This window comes from Felis catus, chromosome B2 (assembly GCF_018350175.1).
Source record: "Felis catus isolate Fca126 chromosome B2, F.catus_Fca126_mat1.0, whole genome shotgun sequence".
Taxonomy (NCBI): Eukaryota; Metazoa; Chordata; class Mammalia; order Carnivora; family Felidae; genus Felis; species Felis catus.
In genome coordinates, this window is record NC_058372.1 from 37,430,614 (window position 1) to 37,446,138 (window position 15,525).

General features: G+C 50.7%; 1 protein-coding gene across 1 annotated transcript in view; it reads left to right on the forward strand.

Annotated features, from left to right (window-relative positions):
* Positions 1-9,965, forward strand: part of GLP1R (glucagon like peptide 1 receptor) — a 35,295-nt gene extending 25,330 nt beyond the window's left edge. Inside the window, exons 8-13 of the mRNA XM_023253938.2 lie at positions 1,369-1,429; positions 1,985-2,054; positions 2,178-2,266; positions 2,590-2,728; positions 3,634-3,675; positions 8,158-9,965. Of these exons, the coding sequence (XP_023109706.1) occupies positions 1,369-1,429; positions 1,985-2,054; positions 2,178-2,266; positions 2,590-2,728; positions 3,634-3,675; positions 8,158-8,325 (569 nt within the window). The 3' untranslated portion in view covers positions 8,326-9,965. The remainder of the gene's footprint in view (positions 1-1,368; positions 1,430-1,984; positions 2,055-2,177; positions 2,267-2,589; positions 2,729-3,633; positions 3,676-8,157) is intronic.
* The last annotated feature ends 5,560 nt before the right edge of the window (positions 9,966-15,525 follow it).

The following is a 15,525-nucleotide window of genomic DNA, read 5'->3' on the forward strand; positions in this document are numbered from 1 at the left end:
ATTTGAATTCAGCAAACATATTGAGCCCTCAGGCTGAGCCGAGCCCTGAGGCTCTGAGAATGAGTGACGCCGTACCCTCAAGGAACTGGGAACCAGCTGGATGCGTTAGCTCCTGGTGCAGAGCAGATGACCCCACAACTTCACCGCTTAAAGCAGCAATTTCCTAGTGCAGTTTCTATGGGCAGGAATCTGGTTTAACTTAGCTGCATGCCTCTGGCTCAAGGTCTCTAACAGAGATGCAGACACGCTGTTGGCTGGGGCTGCTGTCACAGCAAGTCTTCAGTGGAGTCAGAGAATCCCTTGCAAACTCACAAGGTTGTTGGCAGGAAGTGCAGGTCCTTGCTACCTGTGGGCTGGGGGCCTCCATTCCTTGCCACAGGGGCCTCCACTGGCTGGGTGAGTGCCCTCATGACATGGCAGCCAGCGTCCCCCAGAGCAAGTGATCAGACTGAGAGAGAGCCCAAGACAAGCCTTTTTTAACCTTTTAACAGTCTTTTATAACCTGATCTCAGAAGTGACCTGCCATCGCTTCTGAGTACATTCTTGGTCACACAGACCAATCCCGATACAGCACAGCCTGTATGGTGGTGTAGATACCAGGAGGTGAGGGTCACTGGAAAACTTCCTAGAGGCTGCCTGCCACACCACTTGAGTCTCAGTCAAGTGGAAAGTGTTACATTGGAGCTGTTGTTACCGTGGGCCACTGTGCCATTGGTTGGCTGTTGGCATCAAGGATGGGGCCCCTGTCTGTACTCCAGGCTTCTGCCCAGCCACTTGTAGTGCATGCGGGTAGAGAACAGGTAGCTGGAGGGGCTTCTGGAGCCTGAAGGAGTTGACTGAGATGGGCACGTGGGCAGCAGCAGGAGGAGAAGGGCATCAGTGGGTTGGCCTGCTCCACCTCATCTAGAATGTTCTTCCCACTCCATGGCCTTGTCCTCTGTTACTCTGGTGTCTGCATCCTCATGTCTCAGCCTGGACTTGGGGGCAAGCTCTCACAGTGTGTCTGGGATGGGGGGGACTGGTTAGGACAGATACAGCCACAGTGTCTACGGACATACCACCCTGAACGCACCCGATCTCGTCTTATCTCAGATACAGCCACAGTGTGGTGCGATCCTCTCTCTGAGGAAGACTCCAGGGAGTTGGGCAGGGATGGGGGGTGGGGGCACGGAGGTGTTCCTGCCACCTCCACTCCCCCAGGCTCCCAGACCATCCAAGTTCCAAACCTGCTAGAAAGTGGTTTTGGAGTCAGGTGAGGGAAAGGGCTGGAGGCGGGAGAGGCCTGGGTAAATAGAGGCCTCTGGGTGTGCATGGTGGTGGGTCAGGCCTGCCAGCCCTCTCCCCTCTCTCTTCCCCTCTCTCTTCTAGGTGTCCCCCTGCTGTTTGTTATCCCTTGGGGCATTGTCAAGTACCTCTATGAGGATGAAGGGTGAGTGTTCTGCTCCTGGGCTTGGGTGTGCTGAGGTCCCCATCCTCAAACCCCCCTGGGATTCCCTGGCCCCTGGGGTATGTGGCTACCACCTGTTGGGAGGATAAACCGAGGGATCAGGAGCTTAATTTATGAATTTAGTTCCTTAGTACCCCTTCCTTATCCCTTCCCGGGACTGGGTGATAACAAATGGTGCTGGGTCCATGGGGTATGCAATGACTTTTCTATAATAACTGTGAAATGTTCCTGCTATTTTGTGTATGATGCTAGGCATCATGACTGTTGGTTCACAAAGGGCTGTGTGTTTCTCTCTGTGTGACCATGTATTTAGGAGTGTGTGTGTGTGTGTGTGTGTGTGTGTGTGTGTGTGTGTTTGTGGCTTGAAGGACTCTGCATGAGTCTATGGGACTGGGTAGCTCCTTGTGGCAGCATTTATGTGGCTCTGTGAGGGTCACTTTGCATGGCCACATGTGTTTGTGTGCCCCTGTACCTGCACTGTGAGCTGGGGGCTCTGTGTGTCCAACTGGGTACTTGTGTATTTCTCTTCCTCTCCAGCTGCTGGACCAGGAACTCAAACATGAATTACTGGCTCATTATCCGGCTGCCCATTCTCTTTGCCATTGGGGTGAGTGATGGTGTGGGGGTGGGAGTGGCAGTTCTGGCTGGACAGGTGTTGCTGGGGGAAGGCCTGGAAACAGGGGGGTGTTTTGAGGGGGCCTCCAGCCACTCCCTCCCATCTGCCCTGCAGGTGAACTTCCTCATCTTTGTCCGGGTCATCTGCATTGTGGTGTCCAAACTGAAAGCCAATCTCATGTGCAAGACGGACATCAAGTGCAGGTGATGTACCTGAGCTGGCTTTCATGGGCGCCCTTCACCCTTGCTTCCAGAATAGAGATCCTGGGGCTCAGAGCTTGGAACATTGAGTGACCTTCTTCTCCCACCTGGCCCAGGCCAGGACCCCAAGCCTTGCCCTTAGCCCTGGACCTGGGCATCTCCTGGGCTTCTGGGTGTCTTGACCTCTACTTCCTCCCCACCAGGCAGCCCATCCCAGCATATTTGGGGTGGGAGAATGTCTGTCACTCAGGTGTGGGTTTGGGGCACAGAAAGGGGATACACATCCATGGGAGAATTCCAGAATGATGTCTTCACCCCACCCCCAGACTTGCCAAGTCCACACTGACGCTCATCCCCCTGCTGGGAACCCATGAGGTCGTCTTTGCCTTTGTGATGGATGAACATGCACGGGGGACGCTGCGCTTCATCAAGCTGTTCACAGAGCTCTCCTTCACCTCCTTCCAGGTGACCTCATGGCTGGGGGTCCTCACTTGCCAAGTGTCAGAGTGGGAGCAGGGCAGAGACCAGCCTGCACCATGCAGATGGGCGCCCTGAGGCCTCGGGGGAAAGTGGGCCATGCCCAGAGGGCTATGGGTGGAGTAGAGCCAGGGCTAAATCAGTGTCTAGTACCCAGGCCAGTCTTCTCTATACGCACGTGGGACAAGAAGCCTTCCCAGATGTAACTGTGGGCATCCAGCCTGGCATCACAACTGCCATCTACCAGGCTGTTTGTTACTGGGCACCAGGGGCTTTGCACACATCGTGCATTTAATCCTCATAGCATCCCAGGAGGTGGGCAGGATCATCCGATTTTACCAAGGAGGAAACTGATACTCAGAGATGTTGGAATAAGATTTTCCAGATTATGTAGTTTCCAAAGTCAGAAACTCAACCTCCCCACTAGTATCAGATGATGCTGAGGGTGTATGAGTGTCACTGGGAGGTATAGATATATGAGAACCTGGTCTCAGCCCCTCAGGAGGCTTGTGGGAGGGCCACAAGCATGTAAGCCCATGCATGTGCCCTTACACATATGTGCACACGCATGTAGATCACAGTTTGGGAATGCTGGGTCTGCTGAATGAACAGATGGAGCCATGGCAGGGGAAAATGGCCCACGATCAGAGGTGGTGTACTTTCTCGGGTCAGACTTCCTCAAGGAGAGGGTAGTTGAAGAGCCTCTCAGTATCTGAGCAAGGAGGCTTCTTGTTCCTCCAGCAAGGAAAGGAGAAGGAACCCACCACTCCAGCTCTGGCTATGCCCAGTCTGAGGAGGTGGATATTGGGGCTGGGGCCCCAAGGAGCTTCAGGGTCTACCTACAGGGTGCCTCCCTCCTGCTTCCTCTCTGCTGATATGACTCTTGTTTCCAGGGGCTGATGGTGGCCATCTTGTACTGCTTTGTCAACAATGAGGTAAGCCTGAGAAGGGACGTGGGGACACTTGTGGACAGCTACTGTTGGCTGTTCTAGAGTTGTCAGTGGTGGCTCCCATCAATCTTTTCAGCGGAAACCCCCTATCCATCCCACTGGGCGCTAGAGCTGAGAAGGCATCTTGTCCATGTATTGTTTTCTATGCATGGATATCTCCTCTCTCTCTCTCTCTCTCTCTCTCTCTCTCTCACACACACACACACACACACACACACGTGGGCAGGCATACCCTAATGGATGTGAACTTGGGGAAGACCCAGCCTTGTGTTAAGGGGGTCCTGAATGAACAGGCGATGGTGATTGTTACAAGTTGATTCAACAGCAGACATGCCCAAGTCACATCCTTGGGGCTTTAATACTATCTTATTTAATCGTCACTGCTTCCTCCCTCCCCACCCCACCCCCAAGAAAAAAATCTCTGCTAATCCCTATGGTTTTAATATTCCCATTTTTCACAATGAGATCATTGAAGATCAGAGAGAGTAGGAAACATGCCCCAGGTTTGGCCCAGAAGTGGTGGCAGAGATGGGATTCAAATGCATCCTAACAGAAAGAGGAAAGCGCCCACCCTGTGTGTGCAGGTGAGAGCCCCAGCCCGCCAGTGGCCAAGGGGTGTGTTCTTCCTGTGGCTTTCAGGCTGTAGGGGTAGAAGAAGCAGGCTGTTGCTGAGTCCCACGTCCTCTCCTGCAGACCCTGCTGGACCATAGCCCTCCCCTGTCCGAGACAGTCAGCTCCTAGGCGGAGGGGGTGTCTGTGCCTGTGGTCCTGGGGAAGGCCCCTTCTGCTCAGGCACCCAGCTTTGTGCTGGAACAGAGTAGGAGCGATCCCCGTCATCACTGGGTATCACAAATGCCACAGCACTGCACCCCATTCCTTCCAGAGGGGGAACAAATTATAGTTCTGGACGTGGCACCATAGGGGAAGTATTCACAAGAAGATTAACCCCAGCAGGGAAGAGGGGGTAGGAAACCCCCCACCTCAGAGTCTGGGGGACAAACTGAGGGCTCTGTTGACTCCATTCAGGCCCAGGTGAGGGTTTCTATCAGTGAGCTTTGGGCTCAGATGACCCATGAACCCTGTTCCTCAAAGACCCTGGCTCTCCTTGTGTGGCTTCTGTCACAGAGTCTGGTGTCCCAGAGTTCAGAGGGCTTAAGAGTCTGCATTAATGCATTAATTTACTTGTGCTGTGAGTGTGGAGGGCACAGGGTGGCTGTGGAAGGGACCTTGGTATTTCAGGATGCTGTGAGATGACTCAAAAGAGCAGGAAAGATGCGGGACATGGGCTTTGGAGTCAGGTCTCTGCTCCCATCCAGGCCCCATTGCTTAGTGAGCTGTGTGACTTTGGGCAAGTTTTGAAACCTGTTTCCTCTTCGGTGAAATGGCGGTCATGATGCTTAGAGCATGTGGAGCTCCAAAAGGGAGGGAAACACTTCCTGAATATTTACTTTGTGTAAGGTGCCCACATGTTTTATTAAAGCCAGTCCTGTGTAGCAGGTGTTATCCTCATTTTACAGATGAGAAAAGTAAGACTTGGCAAAATGAAACGAATAGCCCAGTTCCACAGCTAGAAGATGGGAGAGCTGGGGGCTGGAAGAGGTCTCCACTAACGCAGGGACTGGGAAGGGGAGGTAGAGCCAGGCTCAGCGTGGCCCATTAATGCCTTCTGGCTGTTCCTCTGGGCCAGTCTCAGAGGGCTGGCTAGGCTCCCTGTGGGGTGGGTGGGCCACGGAAGGAGAGGAGGCCGTTGTAGAGGACACTCATGGGGGCCTTTGTCCTACAGGCCCTTGATCCATGGTGGGGGAGAGGGTTGGGGACAGTAGGATGTTCCAGCCCTGGTTCTCCCCCGCATCTGAGCCCTCACAAAGAACTTCCTAAAAAACTGAAGAAAATGTTGAGATATGAGGAACACAGGTGGCATTTCCTTCAGGAACGGTTCTCAGCCAGAGGGGTGATGCGCTCCCTGGGCCTATGTTCTGCTGCTTTATGTCCCAAGGACAGGGACAGGGTGGCAGGTGTCCCTATGCACACTGGAGAGAGTGAGGCTCTTCTCTGCCCCTTCTCATCTTCTCGGTCCCCCGAGGTTCCCATTTCCCACTTCTCCCTCCTCTTCCCCAAAGCCATGCTGGCAGCATATGCTTGCCCCCAACACACGCACATGTGAGGCTTCCCCACCACTTCTATGGAGAGTCTCCCAGACCCTGGCCGAGTCTCCCCCTGACTCCATTCCTCAAAGCCTGTCACCCGTCACCTCCCCACTTTGTCTGCCCCCAGGTTGGCCCAGGGGGAGTGCACACATCCCACTCAGCCCCTTGGCAACTAACAACCCCTGAATCACCAGATCCCCAGCTGGCCTGTCCCCTCGGGCTCTCCCGGGCTTATGCTGTGGGATCCGGGACACCTGCTTGGACACTTGCCTTGTTTAAGGGCACTGCACAGTTCCTCAGAGACACCTCATGCCCTGGTTCCTCCAGGCACAAGAACAGACACATCACCATCACTGGGCCATAAAAACACCCCCCGGCTCCTGGGCTGAGACCTCTGTCCACAAAAGCTGTTCTCCAGACCCCGGGTCACCATGGCAATGCCAGGTACTTGTGACCCAAAGAGAAAAGATGGCCTGGACATCAGTCCTCCATCAGCTTCCAGGAGAGTAGGCATAGGGGAAGGGAGGCCGAGGAGTGGTTTTGCCATGGTTTGTGTCCTCTCGCCATGGCTCTGACTCAAGAGCCGGAATACTGGCCCCAGACCTGCCACTACCCAGTTGTGTGACACGGGGCAGTCTCTTTACCTCTCCCCACCAGTGTAAACAGAAGTGAATGAGTTGAACCCATTCATCCCAGATTCCAGAACCTGGAGCCTGGCCAGAGAGGACCTCAGAGGCAGGGGTGAGGGTAAACTTCATGTGAGGAAGTGCACCGCACTCAGCACTGAGAGGGGGTCTGGGATTCATGTCCTCGCCTCTGGTGTTTCACTGTAATACCTCCGTAGCCGAAGGAGCTCCATGTCAGATGCTCAGTTACTCACTCGCTGTTTCCTTCAGCGCATTTACAAAGCCCGCACGGAGGACTTGCTGTATGCTGGGCACTGTACTAGGGTCCAGAGAACCCAGGTGAGGAAGGGGTGGCCCTGGCCCTCACGGTGCTCCCAGCTGAGTTGGGGGAGGAGACACGCCAGGGACCAGCACGACCTAAAGAGTCATGGAAGCCAGGGGGGCAGTGCTTAGGAGACCAACCTGGAGGTCAGCCCAGACCTAGGTGTGGACCCTGGCTGAGACCAAGGGAAATACTTAAATGCTCTGCACCTCAGTTTCTTCACCTTGAAGCAGGCAATAATAATGGAAGCTACTTCACAGGGTGGCTAAGAAATTTAACGAAAATAATCAGTGGAAAGTGTTGGGCATGTAGTAAGTGGCGCTTCTTTTTTTTTTTTTTTAAAGTTTATTTTGAGAGAGAGAGGGAGTGCAAGCAGGGAAGGGGCAGAGAGAGAGAGAGAGAGAGAGAGAGAGAGAGAGAATCCCAAGCAGGCTCCGTGTGGAGCCCCACCTGGGGCTCTTATTCACCAACCAAACTATGAGATCGTGACCTGAGCTGAAACCAAGATTCGGATGCTTAACTGATTGAGCCACCCAGGCACCCCTAAATGGTGGCTTTTAATGACAGTTGTCATTATGGGGGCATAACACAGGCTCAGGAAAAGTGCTGATGGAGGCAGAAAGGGCACCATGTGTCAGCACTTTTAGAAGCCCCAGTCCCGTCCCATTCCCTACTGGTGTCCATGAAACTGCTTCGTTCCCTGAGGTGGCTTCCCACACATGTGCCTCGGTTCACCATCCCTCCCCCTCCCTCCCCAGTGAAGGACAGTGAGACAAGATTGCTTCACAAGCAGAGGCCGCATCAGCCTGGGGTGTCCCCATCCCACCTGTCAGCACACTCTCCACACCCGCTCAGCCAGGCAGCGAGCTGGCATGCCGCAGGGTGGTCACAGGTCGTGTCTGCTCTGCCCCCTCCCGCACCCAAGCCTGGGCCCCGTGACGCTGCCCAGGAGACCAGGCGCATCCTGGCAGGCTGGCTCGGGCCGTCTCGGCTCCGCTGTGCGCTGAAGTCCGATTCTCCCCCTCCTCGTCTTCTCCTTCCCGTCTCCCGCATTTCTCTCGCTCTTGTTATCTTCTGCTGAATAAGACTGTGATGGATTGTGAAAGGTACTGAGCTGAGTCACAGAGTTTAGAGATGGAGGAGACCAATTAGATCATCAAGCTCATCTCTCTCCTGAGGAAAGGCGGAAAATAGGAGACAACAATAAACAATTTTATTGGGATATTAATTTAGGTGCCCGAAGGCCTTGACTTGTGTCTCTTAATATAATGCAGTGGATTTTTTTCCCTTCCCTGCTAATGTAATAATGGGGCCATTTTGTGGGCAGTTGGTTTGCATGATGGCTTTTGTTTCCCTCCTTTTCCCACGGAAGGTCCAGATGGAGTTTCGGAGGAGCTGGGAGCGCTGGCGGCTCAAGCACTTGCACATCCAGAGGGACAGCAGCATGAAGCCCCTCAAGTGTCCCACCAGTAGCCTGACCAGCGGGGGCACGGTGGGCAGCAGTGTGTATGCAGCCTCCTGCCAGGCCTCCTGCAGCTAAGCCCCCCAGCCCCTACCCTTCCTGTGGTCTCGCTGCTGGCTGGGTGGCCACCCTGGGTGGGAGAGACCCTGCCAGGGCTGGGGAAGGGAGGGACGCACGCACACACCCATTCCTGCTTTCCCTTCCCAAACCCATCAGGCAGGCAATGGGCAGTGCCTCCTGGGACCCGTGGCTACATTTCCTCTGTGGAGAAACAGCCTAGTAATTTGATCACTATGGCAGGAGAGAAAAAATGTTGCTAAAATGAGGAGGATTTCTTCCCGTTAAGCCACTAGGTCCCTGGGGTTCCCCAAGACAGAGCAGCAAATCAGCCCCAGACTTGCACTCAAGGTCAGTGGCTTATTAGTGGGATTGGGCTTGCAAGAGGAGGTGGTTCTGAAAGAGGCTCACATAACCTCAGCCAAGCAGAGCTTAGGGAACGTGAGCCAAGTCTGCTGGCCTCCAGTTAGGTCACCATTGCCACCCCCCACTGCCTCCTCATTAAGGGGCACTGTTCACATTGCTTGTTCATCTCGCTCCCTCATCTCGCCACCTCGCCTTTGGGGGCCTTTGGTTGGGCCACCGGCAGCTGTTTCTAGAAGTGCTGACAATGAACACTGAGAAGGTGCCTGATGGTTTCCTTCGCTGGTGCCCACTTCTCCCGTGGGTGTTTGACCTGCTTTGGTGGCTGCTCCCACTATGTCCAGGGAACCGGGGCAAGTCCACTGCTGAGGAGCCCAGCTCTTGGCATGAACTCTGAATTCTATTCTAGAGTTGCTCCAGAATCCTCTAGGGTTCAACTAGGGAACTTGAGGAATATTTGCACTGGGAGAGCTACAGTGTACCTGCAACTGTCGGGAACCTAGAAGGCCGAGAGCTTTACTTCCACCTCTCCGTGGAAATGCTTTTTATTTGTGACCAGACTATGGGAGTTTGGGGGTGCCCTCTAACTTTAAGAGATGTGACCAAAAAGAGACTTCTGGGGAAACTACCTGTCGCCACTGTTACCATGGAGGCAGTCTTCCCCTATCCTTGGTTTCTTCCCCCTTGAAATTCTCCTGCTTGGAAGCCTGTATATATACTTAATGCATTTTTCTTTATTGCCGTGAATAGTCTGCATGTGCAAGTGTGCAATTCTGACTCCTCCCACCTGATGGAAAAAAGAACTAAATCATTGTGATTGTGATATTTTTGGGGGAGTGGGGTAGTTGATTTGACTCACCTACATTTTGAGCTAATCAATGTTTTCCCTGCCTCTAGTTTGATCCCATAAATAATGACCAGCAGACAGGCTAGAGAGGAGAAACCTATCAGTCCTGCCCCAGCCATGGTGAGAGGGCAGACCTGTAGCAGCACCACGGAGACCCAGACAAAAGCGAAACAGCCATCCAAGGGAGTTTGTGGATGCAAAGGAAGTTTCCAGAGCAGGAGAAAACTCTTAGGAGTCCCGACCTCCTGGGAAGGCAGAGAGAGAAGCTTCGGATGAATTCCTTTATGAGTCCATCTCTCCCTCCTTCCCCTTTGTAAGTGGTGGGGGACCCTCCCCAAAGCCTTGCACCAGACATATTTTCCTGTGCCTCTCAGAGAGCCATGTGATGGATGTACGGGGAAAATAATAATGGGACATAAAACACATCAAGCAGAAAATTTCTTATACTTCAGCTTCAGTGAAGTGTTGTGTCTATGTTAATGGGGAAGTTGAACCTCAGGCTAAAGATGAATTGTGCAGACTGGCTCCTGGAGAAAATGTAGAGAAGTGGGGGACGGGAGCACCCCTGCTTCCCCAGAATAAGGGAAGATTTTCCAACAGGCACCACTCCTTGGCTTTGTTTTTGGAGTGGGTAGAGGGGAGATGAGCACTGGTGAATTGATGTGGGGTATGGCTCTGGCACAAGTGTTTCAGTTCTGGGTAAACTGGAAGATTTTGAGAATCATTAATACACTGCACAACAACAAAAAAAGAGATTGATAAAACCTGAGAGAAACAAATTGTTAAGGGGAGAAACTGTAGGGAGAAAGTATTTAGTTAGGCACCAGGGAAGCTCAGATAGTTTGGTTTAAACTGTAAGTAGAGTTCTTTTCCCAACTGGTACTGGTGTTTCCTGATTTCAAAAGGCTCCTCAAACCCCATGCTCCAAGCCTTGTAACACTGAGGAACTGTTTCCTTTGTAGATACATATTAGATACTGAAGAACTATCTTCTTTGCTCCAAGACCCACACTATTAATATTCATTTGATTGGCAGTGAACTCCCTCTAAACAATTTTTGAGCTCTCCTAAGCCAAAAATATCTCTAATAGAGCTGGGAACTATCACATGCAATGTACTCCCAAATTCCACCAGCTGTTTACATGCATGTTGCCATAAGTGTGGAGCTTTTGCTCTGCACACTCTTATCTGCCTCTGTCCTGGGGGTACTATAGCTGACTGGCAGGGGTTGGGGGGGGGGTGGGGGTGATGTATCAGCTGTGCAGCCAGCAAGGTCTGAGGACTTTGGTAAATAGAGACTGGGTTCAGCACTCTGGCCAGCTCCACTTCTTAGTGGCTGACATCATGCCAACTCCTCTTGACTACATCAACCTTTAGAACAGCTAAATCCAGAACTGAAACAAACTGCTGACATCGCAAAGTTGCCTTCAAGATGACTTTCCAGATTGCCCATGTGATTTTCAATTGCCTCAATACAATTCCCGCTGAAGCCCACACCAGTGGAGCTCTTGAAGACTCAGAGCAGGGAAAGACCCTGGGCATCTCCCCTATCCTGACCTAGAGGAGGGAGGTTTGCAAACATGACTTGCTAGGCGGTCCTGGGCTGGGTCTCCGAGTGTAATGAGACCTCTGGGAGGAATAGGTAAGAAATACAAAAGAGCCATTCAAGATACTCTTAGTAAAAGCTGGCAATGTTTATCTGGAGTTTCTGTTAAAAAAGAAATACAACAGCGAAGGTGGACAAATCAGCCAGTGAAGATGCCGTCTCCTCAGTGACTTAGCCTGAGAGGAGCGGAAGGCTGTGGTTTACTATCTCTACTGTAGTACCTCACTCATCCTTGTCTTAAAATTAAGAAATTGAAATGCATCAGAGCACACATATACATAGAAACAGCAAGCGAGCCACTTTGAATAGCGAATCCAGTGCCCTTTTAATGGGTTGGCTTAATGGTTTCCTGATGCATCTGTGCTTATTTGACATGTTCTGTTGGCCGCACAGAGTGAACTAAAAGAAGTGGAAAAAGGTCCTAAGCCTCCCCCTTTGGCTCTCTCATCTCCCTGAAGTTGGAGAAGACTAGCAAACTGGGCAGCTTTAGCCTAGCAAAGATGGCACAGCCACCACCAAGGGCAAATAGAGTCAGTTCACATTTACCCCCGAAAGGCTCAATCTCATCAGTGTGGGCCATGTTTCAGCAGCTTCTGTCTCCATCCATAAGGAAAGAACACTGTGTGTGTGTGTGTGTGTGTGTGTGTATCCTGTGCATAGCAGCATAAAGTTAGGAGATGATGAATCCAGAATCATCCCACCCACTGTGAAGGTCATGGGACTGCACAGCCCAGGGCGAAGATAGGCGGGGGCCTGAGCCGTAGATGCTTCCTCTCCATGCGCAGACAGGGTTCCCATTATTGCTAATGCCTGCGACGTGCTCAGGGAAGGTAAAATATATTCCAAAGGTTTATTTTCCCTCTACTGAATTGATTCTACAGTGCTGACCCTGCTTTTGGCTCCTATGAGGAGCCAAACTATGAAAACCCTCAAATGAAATATGCCTGCTTCCTCTGCTAAGACAGCTATGTGAATGACATACTAAGTACTCAACAGAAACCAAATGAGTATCAACTCAGGCTTTTTTCCTTTTTGTTGCTGGAGTTTTGGGGGGGAAAGAAAATGTGGGAAACTTCCCCAGACAATACTGTCATGCCCCTACAGTGTTGGCTGCTGGCTCAAACCAGTTCTCTGGCCGCGCCTGGAGGGCCATATCAGGAAGTGTTGTTAAGCAGTGTAATTCAAACACTTAATGCCACAGTGTGTCTACAGTATCTATAATTACTTCTGCTCTGTCAATGGATACAGATTGGCAGGAAGCAGATAAGCATAACTGTTTTCCCATTAATGACCCAAATCTCTTGGACTTCACCTACATCTGAATCTATCAGAGGGGAGAGTTTTCTCTTCTCCCCTTTGGCCATTTAAAGCGAGTTTCTCAGGACCTTATCCAGTGGTGCATTTTTTTCTCTGATGCACCCAAGCTCCTCCCCATCTCCACACTACCTCCCCCACCCCTGCCACCCCACACTACCTCCTCCCCCACCCCTGCCAGCCCTATAATGAACTTCCCCACACTCCTCCCCCAACTAGCTACGCTAGGAATGCTGTTCTCTCAGCTGTGACCAATTTGGGGGTGCAGCTGAGAGTGAGGCACTGCCAGGGCTGAAATGATGCACCGCATTCCATACTCTGGCACAGCGAGGAGCATTGCAGCCAGGGGCTTGGATCCTAGCTTACACTGGGGCTCTGCAACCTTTCTGATGAGGCCTGTCAAAACTATCAGTAATTAGTCAACCCAGACAATCGAGCATGACTAATTGCCACTGTGTCAAAGCAATCTGGGAGAAGGAAAACATATATAAATGAGAATGTTTGAATGTGGTGAACAAAAACTCCCAGCAAAGTTTGGAACATATAACAAGTTAGGGTCTTGGCTTCCTTGCAAGGGAGCAAGATCCGCCCCAGACCCATAGGGCTGGACCTTGCCAAATGGTCCACAATTCACATCCAAATCTGCAGTTTGAAGCTCCTCCCAGTAATAGTGATCACATCCTCAAAGCAGATAAACTTCCACATCCCCTTGGTTTTGGAGGGGATTTGATGTGGAGCTTTAAATGCGAGAAGAGAGAGGGGAGCCAGGCTCTCAGGAGGGACAAAGCTGGGTTTCTGTCTTCAGTGCTCTTGGGGGATGTTTGCTCCTCATGAATGTTTAAACAAGATAATTTTCATGCAACTTCCTAATGTATAAATTCATATAAAATACACCCTGCATCTATAGGTAGCAAACGTGTATGGTGTTAGAATTCCTTACACAGATGTGAAACGGATTCAGGCTCTTCCCTAATTTGCCTTGTAAACGTCAAATAAAGGCCTGTCATTACTGTGTCTCTCTTGCTCTTCCTTCGGGAGAGGAGGTTTTCTGCAGCGTCCAGCCCAGGTGACTCATGGCACAGTGGGAAAACACAAAAGATGCCGTTTCCAGCCTAAGAAAAAAACCCTTGCTCATTACTCATGTCGTGATTTTCATCTTCAAAGCACTTACCAAGTACTAATTTACCCATCGCAGCCCTTATACAGGGACTGCGCTGCCATTTAATTAGAGAAGTTGGGTGGTCGAGTGGCTTAAACAATGACTGATGGCCAAATGGACGCGTATTCTAATTCCGCTCATTCATTTGATCTCCCCTGTCTAAATGAACTCAGTCCATTAAATCCATTTTTTTTAATGTCATAAAAGCACAAGCCTTGTTTGCAAAGTAGCCACAGAATTTGAATGGAGCTGCTGTTTAGAGATTCATCTTCAGATAAATGAACTTCTCTCCAGTTTAAGTAATCGCTCACTCTCCGAGCTTGCAGCCGACTCTTTTCAGAAGAGCAGAGGAATTGCAGATTCTCCCCAGTTCCGCCACCATTTCAGCTACCCATTTGAAGATCAATGTGCTCATCTGAAGGTTTCCTAAAACACACCTGTTTTTCAGACACGCTTTGGGGATTGTCTCTTTCAAACCGAATAATAATTCTTACTCTGAGAGCAAATGATATGTCGTTTCTCCTGGTATCTGCAGACAGAATATCTGCATTTTGGCTTGTCTGCATCAGTCTTGCTTTTGACTTCATTCACTCTCTTGTGATGTTCTCAGCGTTCTATGTCTTTACTCCACCACTCAGCAGCACAAGAAAGATGGATCTCAGAGCTTTCTCTCCCTTCCCCATCCCAACGAAGACACCTGCCCAAACCAATAATGACCACCTCATCTGTAGGGAAGCCAGACAGATAACAACCTCAGGAAAAGAGGGTGCACTTGGGCCTGACAGGTCTTAACCTCAGCCTGAACAAGGGATAAGGGCAGTTTCCCTGCTCTCCTGGAGGAAATAAATGAGAATTTTTGGCCTTCAGACTCACTCGTGGTCACATGCAATATAGAGCCACATTCCAGGGACTGATGCCCCACAGATGGGGATAACTGAGTTCCAAATAGCATTTGTGAAGAATGTCACTCATATGCCTTGTATAGAAGCATTCCCAAGTGTTTGGCTCCCACCGCCAAATCTCCTCTCACTATCCCCTCAAAAACATATGCCTTAGGCATGTGCAATGCAGTGTCTTTCAATCCCTCCCTCCCTTCTCTCCCTCCACCACCCTCTTTCTCACACACATGCATGTACACACACAATAAAGACAATACTGAAAACAGTGGGGTCTCCCTTACTGGAACTAGTGGGGAGAAAACCCCAGCAGTGCAACCTGGAATAGAAAACAATGTAGGCAAAATATTGAAGAGCATGGAAAAACAGAACCAATACTGGGACAAGGAAGAAGTAGAAATTGAGTGTCCCCAAAGGTGGGAAGAGTAGGTGGGAAAGATGATGAGGCCCTAACATAAAAAAGCAAATAAAGAAAAAAAAAAAACAACAGACCGTTTAAATGTGGGAAAGAGCTGTAGTAAAAGACACAAGGAAATTGTGGAGGTGGAAAAAAGAATGGGAATTGCCAGGGGCGCCTGGGTGGCTCAGTCGGTTAAGCATCTGACTCTTGACTTTGGCTCAGGTCATGATCTCATGGTTCATGAGGTCGAGCCCCATGTCAGACTCTGTGCTGACCGTGTGGAGCCTGCTTGGAATTCTCTCTCTCCATCTCTGCCCCTCTCCTGCTTGTGCTCTCTCCCTCTCTCTCAAAATAAATAAGTAAACAATAAAAAAAAGAATGGGAATTACCCGTGGGAGGCTATAGGGAGCCGAGTTAGGAGCCCCATCTCCAGCCAGTATTTTTAACTCCTTCTTCCATAAATCTGAGCTCTTTCCCTGAAGAGTTTTCTGATCTTAAACCTTGGTAGATTCTTTTCTTTGGTCCTAAGGCTCATTTTAACTAACACAGTCATTTTAGAAAGAGAAAAAGATCACAGCCTAGAGTAAGTCCAACAGATTTTTTATTATTTCTCCCACTGATACAGGCACCAGTGGTA